The 7,584-nt window shown below is 56.8% G+C and overlaps 2 protein-coding genes across 2 annotated transcripts; both read right to left on the bottom strand.

Moving 5' to 3' along the window:
- Positions 1-970: 970 nt before the first annotated feature.
- On the bottom strand, positions 971-1,495 carry TRAVEDRAFT_43069 (uncharacterized protein; the record flags this gene model as incomplete). The annotated part of the gene is made up of 2 exons (XM_008035573.1): positions 971-983; positions 1,035-1,495. 2 exons carry the CDS (start codon positions 1,493-1,495, stop codon positions 971-973), a joined length of 474 nt encoding a protein of 157 aa, XP_008033764.1.
- A 2,689-nt stretch (positions 1,496-4,184) lies between these two features.
- TRAVEDRAFT_43068 (uncharacterized protein) lies at positions 4,185-5,546 on the bottom strand (the record flags this gene model as incomplete). The annotated part of the gene is made up of 2 exons (XM_008035572.1): positions 4,185-4,471; positions 4,529-5,546. The coding sequence occupies 2 exons, from the start codon at positions 5,544-5,546 to the stop codon at positions 4,185-4,187; spliced, it is 1,305 nt and encodes a 434-aa protein (XP_008033763.1).
- Positions 5,547-7,584: the final 2,038 nt, after the last annotated feature.

Below are 7,584 nucleotides of genomic sequence, written 5' to 3'. Positions count from 1 at the left end.
CAGTCCTAGCGTGACTGGAAGCTGTGAGTCACGGCTGACTGGGTCGAGTTGCGTGCATCAAATGCCCAGAAGAGGTCGAGTACGGTGTAGCACTGTCTCCCGGCAAATGGTTCTACAAAGTCGTCTAGACTTGGCGGGAGTCCTGCATCTCGGATGGTGATGGCGTTGAGAGGCTGAAGGTCATGGACCAGTCGGAGCTTCCCGTTCTTCTTCAACACACAGAACCATTTGGACCGGTACGAGGATTGGCATCGCTCATATACTCCTGCTTCCAGCTTTCCTTTCATCAGCTCTATGACTTGCTCGCGTATTCCTGGTGGAATGGGTATGTTCTTCTCGACCCAGGGTACATGCGGGATGGTGGGTATGATGTAGGGAGAGAAGTAGTCCTCGCGGAAGGTTCCGCGGTCCGACTCCTCAAATGCAAGTACCCTTTCGTTGAGTCGGAAGATGTGCTTGAACAGTTTTTCTTCTTCGGGCCATAGGAATCCATCCTTGTTGATCTTCATCTCCTCTATTCTCTCCATGGTAATCTTCTGGGTGGGTATAAACTCGGGTGGTTGCTTCGGCAGTGATGGCAGCGTGTCCAGGGGGTTCTCCGGGAACTGGCGTATAACACGTGCATCTTCTGGAAAGACTCCAGGTATCGGTTTGACTCTGCGGTCGACTGGCTTGTATGCTCCAAACACTTGGTCTGGGGCGCATGTGTCTGAGGTTGTTGCTGAGTCATCGAGGAGGTCACGTGGGTCCTCAATGATGAGAAAGACAATCGGACGTCTCTCCATAGGGTACGACATGTTGCGTGCACAGGGTGGGTGTGACTTGTTTGTAATGCTGGTGTTGGCAGGTTGCTGGTTTTGGGTTGCTTGGGTGCACTGCAATGCGACGGGTGCGGGGGTGGCCAGTTTAACGTCGTAGCGGGGACAGCGTGGGATACATATATGGTACAATGTCCAGTCATACACGCGTACTACTTCTGCCTGCTGCTGGGATACTAAGCGGGCTGAAATAGATACAGAACAGTGCAGACATACCACACTCCAATCCGCGCACTCGATGGACTCGTCGGCATCCGTGCAAGGTGCTCGCCGCGCAGCGCAGGGTCCAGTGGGTACATGGCCGTGGCGACGGGGATGGTGTGGGTGCTGTTGGGCGCAAGATGCCCCATGATGTCGAGGACCTTGGACATGGCGAGGGCGAAGTACCCATGCAGCCCTCCGAGCTTCTGGTAGCGCACGGTCATCTGAACAACACAATGCGGGAGGTGCTGCGGGATGACGGCGAGCACGACAAAGTCCTGCTGGTACTGCACGATGCGGTCGACGTAGCCCGTGAAGCCGATTGGGCGAGTGGCTGGGAACGGATTGAAGAGGCGGATGTGCGAGTGGAGGTAGACGTGGTGGTCGTCCCTGCCGCCGTCATAGACGAGCGTTGTATAGCCCTCCATGGTGAAGACGTAGTAGGCGGGGAGTTCGGCGGGGACGATCGGGGGCATGTCTGAGCGCGTCGGGGAACAGTGATGGCGGTATCGGGGAGAGTGAGGTGGCTGGTACACATGTGTTTGTGAAACGGCTTCGCGGGTGATCGGGGATCAATGGTAAATCTTGATGCTTGCTGCGCGCTTCTTCGGCATTCTCCGTCCTATACAAACACGGGTTGCTGGGTGGTCCGGCTCGCCCCGCAGTCATAAATTACAACCTGCGTTTAGAGTTCTGGGTATGCGTCCGCCCCACAGTCATATGACTTGAACTTCTATCCTTTCTTCTATCCTCTACCCTTCTGTCATACGTGACCTGCCTCGTCTTCCTGATGTGCCAAACATGGGGCGATGCATCTCACGAACACGTGCTCGTTTGACTGCTTTAGCGTGCCTGATCATCTGAATGATGGCTTGCTTCCGTGTGCGAGGCTTCTTTGTTCTTCCCAGAATGCGGGCTGCCAACATGCGTCTCTGCTTCTCCTGTTCTTCAATCACCTTGATCCGCTTCTCCAGGACTTGATCCTTCATCTTCTCATCTGCCAGTGTTGGCTGGCTTGGGGCGGTAGGGAAATGGGCTGGTTCGCAGCGCAGACCCCTGCTAATATACTAGTGGGCTAACCAGTCTCGAAGTTTCTAGCTCGTGTCCCGGATTTTGCGAGACCATTCGAGGGCGGGTAAGGCTTTTGTAGTATATTCTAAAGCCCTACACTTCTTCGACATGCATGCAAGCTCCAGAATTGTCGAGAACCATGCAGCGTACGCGCGTACTGTCGTCGGGCATACCGGCTATCCATTTTAGGTAGGCGCAAGTCGCGTGGCTTTTAGGCGCCCGCTGGGCCGGTCCCGGGGCCCCGGGGCACGTGCTCCTTGAAGTGGTGAATGTGGATGCCTGCTCCTGGTTGCTCCTACTGCTTGCTTAGCTTGACACTCATGCTAGCCTGTCTTTTGGGTTCTTCGTCGTCTCTTCTCATCTTCCTTGAGCTCTGACCATCGCTATGAGCCCGTCTAGGCGATTCCTGACTCGATAGGACTCGCCTGCCCATGCTGGTTGCGTTCCGGGCGATTCCTGGCCTCCTGGTCGCTTCCTGACGGATTTTCTTCGCCACACGCCCTATCAGGCCTCAGAAACGCTCGTTCAAGCACGTACACATCATTGCTGGCCGTCCTGGGCCGTTCGCACTATGGGGATGGGGAAACGAACTCGGAAGGGGCCCCAGGACGCTTCCCTGGGTATTGGCTTCCTTCAAGACGCGTTTCCGACCGAAATAACGGCGGGAAACGGCTGATATTGGGTCTACAGACCCGTTGGGGGGCTACCAGGTGTGTATCATGCTTTACTTTGCTTCGCTTGTCCGTTTTGCCCGCGTTTTGGGGTCCTTCCCTTCCTGTGTATTCTGAGACATTCCTCCTTCCTCCTTCGCTCTCTTGAACATTCTTCGGCGTTTTCTGGAGTATTCTGGCGTGTTCAGAGTCGTGCGAACACGTCAGAAGGTCCGCTCATGCATGAGTTGGGTGATGCGACGATTGCTGATCGATTTTTGCGCAGGTTTTGGTTGTTTCTTCGTGAGCTACCCTCAACAGGCGACATCTTCATCGTTTCTGGACATCTGTGCAGTCTCTTGGGCCTAACAGAAGACCTTAGCACTCCCTATCCATGCTGGGCAATGGAAGACGTCCTTCGTCGGGTTCGGCGCCTATTTCGGCCCCAGGTGCGTCCAGCCTCCCTCAGCAGGCCAATCATTGTCTTTTCTTCTGTGGAGGGGATAAGAATCGTGTCCTAAGGCCTCTGAGGGAGTTTCCCTTTCGACTGAGCTCCCTACTGACTCGCTGCCCATAGTAGACTTGCCTCGCTCAAAGGGCAGAAGCCTCTCCCGGCCCGTGCCACGGCTGCCGTTCAAGGATTCTGTCTCAAGAACAGATACGGCTTCGATTTTCGCCTTCATCGGTGTCCTGGAACGTGCAGGACTCGTCCCCGGCCCCTCCTCCTGCGCTGTCTCGGCCGGCGCTTATCTGACTCGAAGCGCGACTCGTTTCATCGCCTTATCAACCGCTCGCCATTTCGCCATTCAGGACATGACGGACGGGTTTTAGGAGCATCTGGGGGGTCGCGCAGTTGGTCTAAGGCATGGCTGAGCGTCTACCCATAGGCAGGTCAGGTGCGGCGGGCCCGTACAGGTACGTTCCCTATCTGTTGCCCCTTCTCGCGTGCGCAGGAGTTGCGGACCAGGTGCTTGTACTGGCACTCGCTTGGGCCAGTTGGTCCGAGTGTGGCCAGACGAGCTCTTGCTGTTCGGTGCTGCAGCATCGCCTACTGACGCCTCTGACACGGTCATGGGCACAGAACACAATGAACTCGTAATGGTACAGGCTTCAGTACATCAGCTACTGCGCGGACCTCTCTTCTACCGCCCTTCATTGTATACCCGGTAGTCATAGCTTGTTCGCGTACCGTGGCGGGGTGGCGGAGTCGGAGTGGCCGCTCGTATCGTACACCTCCGGGTAGTGGGCTTCTTCGGCTTGTTCGTATGCTCGTACACATTCGCGGCTTCTTCGGCTTGTTCGTGTGCTTGTCCTAGTCCTGCGTGATATCCTACAGCTCTCCGTATTGCGACTTCTTCGGCTTGTGCTCATACATGATCACGGCTTCCGTTCACGGTCTGGTCCAGGTGCGAGGAATGGGTGCGGGGCTGCGTCCGAAAGACGCCTAGTTGTCGGTGTCGATGTCCATGGCGCGAGAGCTGCGGCGGTGGTTCATGATGCTGGCCGGCTCGCCATGGCCGATGCCGCCCTCGGACGCGCGGTGGAGTGAGCGCATGATGAGGCGAACAAACCGGCGTTCGCGCTTCGTCCAAAGGCGGGGGGGCACATCGAGAAGTCCGTTGAGAGTGGTTCGTTCGAGGGTCTGTAGAGCGAGCTCACGGCCGCGTGCCGGCGACTTGCTCTTGTTGCGACGGGCGAGACGACGGCGTTTGACAGAGGCAGGTGCTGAAGCTGCGATCATATCAGCGGCAGCTCTCTGATGCGCTCAAAAACAAACAATATACGCACGAGGGCGCGCATACTGCTGGCTTGGGTGCGTAGTCGGGCGCGGGCGTGGGCGCAGGTTGTACGGCTGGCGAAGAATCACGACAGTGGGCGGGTCATCAGAGGACTCTTCCGGGGTGAGCTCCCGAGGTGAGCCGAGCGGTGAGACTACCGGTGAGGGGGTGAGCGGCGTGTGGAGCGGGCTTGGCTGCTCGCTGTCGGCTTGAAGCTGGTCCACTTCTTCGTCGGTTGGGTAGCGCAGTTCGCCCGCCTCTGGGCCCTCCTGTTCTTCGGCCATCCTGACGTCGGTGTCGTGTGCTGCCGTCGATTCGCGCGGGCTCTTATCGAGCGCATGCTGGCGGTACTCGGGCGGCGGTGCCAGCGGTGCCGTGGTCTGGCGGGCACCTGTGCTGTGGTCGGTGTAGTGTAGCTCGAAGCGTGCAAAGGCCTCGTCGATGGCCCGTCCCAAGGCATTGTCGTGGTTCGGTCGATACTCGATGCGGGGTACCGGGTCTCGGGCTGCGAGCTCAGTCTGTAGCTGCGCCAACGACGGGGCCCTCGGGGCGGTCGGTGGGAGTCGGAGATTGATGACGGCGGGCTGAGCTGCAACGAGAGAACTGACGATGGTGGGGTCGGTGGCGGGTTCTGCACTGTGGTTCGACTCGTCCGCGGGAATGGGCGGGAGCGCAAGAAGGGGGCGCGCGGCAGGCGGCTCGTCGTACGGGTGGTCGGGTGAGATGGCGGGGTCGGTGGCATAGGTGGGGTCTTCGAAATACAGGGCTCCGTTGCCGATGCGGGTTCGGCTACCGGTGGTGAGCATGGCATTGTGAAGAAGATAAATGTCCACCTCCGTATTAGGGTCCCACGGTGCCTGGAATCCGGGCACGTAGTAGGCGGACTCGGCGGCGGTGACGGTAGGCGGAGCAATCGGAGGAATAGAAGGGAGGCGAGAAATGTAGCGATGGAAGTTATGAATATAGCGAAACCGATCAGGATGAGTGGGATGGGGAATTCGGTCGGCGGTGAGCTGGGAGAGGGACATAGTGTGAATGGCTGAGGGTAGGAAGGCGTGATGGGCAGTTAAAATGGTGATGATGGCAGGCCTGAATGCACGCCCCTTTTAAGTCCGTTGTCCCGTTTCCCTAAGCTCGAACTCGGATGCGGATGGCACCCGTGCGCTCTGTCGAATGGTTTGACTCATCCTTGGTAGGTTCCAGATAATTCCGTGAAGCTTGTTTCCGGTACAAGTCCTCATGACCCTTCAGGTGATGCTTGGTCTTCTTGACAACTGGGCCTGGAATGGTTGTCTCCTTCTGTCTTCCTCTGTCTAGGCCTTGGTATTTCTAATCCCTACTGTGTTTCCATGACAAGCTTGTATGGGTGGTATCTCTGGTATGGTCTCGGAGCGACCAGAAATACCCAGAGCTTGGTTCTGGGTGCATTGAGAGTTCCAGGGTTTTCGAGTGTGTCCTTGTCCGAGTACTCTCTTCCTGTGATATCTCCTGGTTTTTCCAGAACATTTGGGTGTCTTCTGGCCATCGCTATAGGTGCATTGCTGTAGTCGGGGCCACTTCTATGTCGGAACATTGATGCATGCCTTGATAATTTAATCAAAATTGGGTCGGCCATGGTACTGTCTTCCTGGAGGGCCAGGGGCAGTCGGTGGATTATTGCATGTGGCGGTGCTGGCATTTGAGTATTCAGGCATGCCAATCTAGGTTCCGGGAGTGCAGATCAGGCACCGGGCTCGTGAGTGGCTTCTCAATCCAATAATTAAGGGATCTAGATTTTGGCAGGCCTTCCTAGGGATCTGGTCGGGGCGGGTTCGATGGGAATGGTCTAGGCTCCGCACGTGGTGTCTCCTACTTCTTCCGTGGTGCTCCGGGAACTCCCTTGCTGATTCTCCAGTACGCAAGCCCTCGTGGCTATGGCATGGCAGACATCAGGCTTCTTGGGCGTTTCTGATACATCTTCTTCATCTCATGTGTGCTTCTGTGCTGCGGTAAACCTATCGCCGAGCTCCGCCGGGTAAGTCCGAGCTCCGCCGACTATCTCCAGTTCCCAAATAGGGCAGTGCTTCCTGATCGCCGGGATCTCCATGTCCTTCTCTTCTCTGATCCCATGAGCGGGGTCGTGCGCTGATGCCGGGCACAGCCTGGGTTGCCATGCGTAATCCTGATGGCCGACTAACGCTCGTGCGTGCTGAATAACTTGCGCGTCGTGCACTCCTCTCCTCCCTTCGTCCACTTTCTCCTTCTCCTGGGCCATTCCTCCACTGTACGGCCTCGTCCTTAGCCTAGCCCTGGGACGAGTGACTCCGTGATCCGACCGACCTCGTACGTCCTCTGCTAAGGGTGGGTAACACGTTCTTGACGTTGCTGGGGACAGATGGCCATACACGGTGCCAACCCGTTCAAGAACGGTCGGTTGGGGTGGTGATAACTTATTCCTTTCCTTGGTGCGTCGCGTGTGTTCTTCGTCCATCTTCAACTCCTAACTTCTTTGGCAGCACATCTTCGTCCGGCGATGTCCAGAGCTCAGGGACGGAGGCAACGAGCCATGGGCCCTGTTCATCGTCCCCTTCCAAGTATGTCCTTCTTTGTGTACTCTGTTTGCTCCTTCCGCTGACTCCCTGTCTAGCTTTCCATAGACCGAGCCCCTACCGTAGACGGTTGATTGCGGCTCTTTACGACATGTAATGACCCTTATGACCCTTATACTCGCTTTTAATGACAATCGACAGTGGTAAACATCTTGTGTGCGCAAGTGCGGGTGCGTGATGCTTGGGTCTGCTTGTCTATGTTGCCTGTCTCTTCTCCCTGTAACCCTCCCTCGCAATGAATGCACACTGGGTGTCCTCTCGAATACGGGTGTGTCATCAGTGGCTTCCATTGCGATAGATGGTTGCATCGCGATGGGGCACGGTGAACACTGCGGGTCTATAGAGCTGGGGAGTTCGGTGGTACGGGCGGAGTACTCCGTGCTTCAGCGAGTGAGGCGACTTCTCCGTTGGATGTGGTATCTTCCCAGTCATCATCCATGCTATGGTCTGAGTCTGCCGGTGTCCGTGTCGGCTGTCA

Source organism: Trametes versicolor (genome assembly GCF_000271585.1).
Source record: "Trametes versicolor FP-101664 SS1 unplaced genomic scaffold TRAVEscaffold_2, whole genome shotgun sequence".
In the NCBI taxonomy this organism is placed as follows: Eukaryota; Fungi; Basidiomycota; class Agaricomycetes; order Polyporales; family Polyporaceae; genus Trametes; species Trametes versicolor.
The sequence above is the reverse complement of the archived record's forward strand: the minus strand, read 5'-3'. Positions and strand labels throughout refer to the sequence as shown.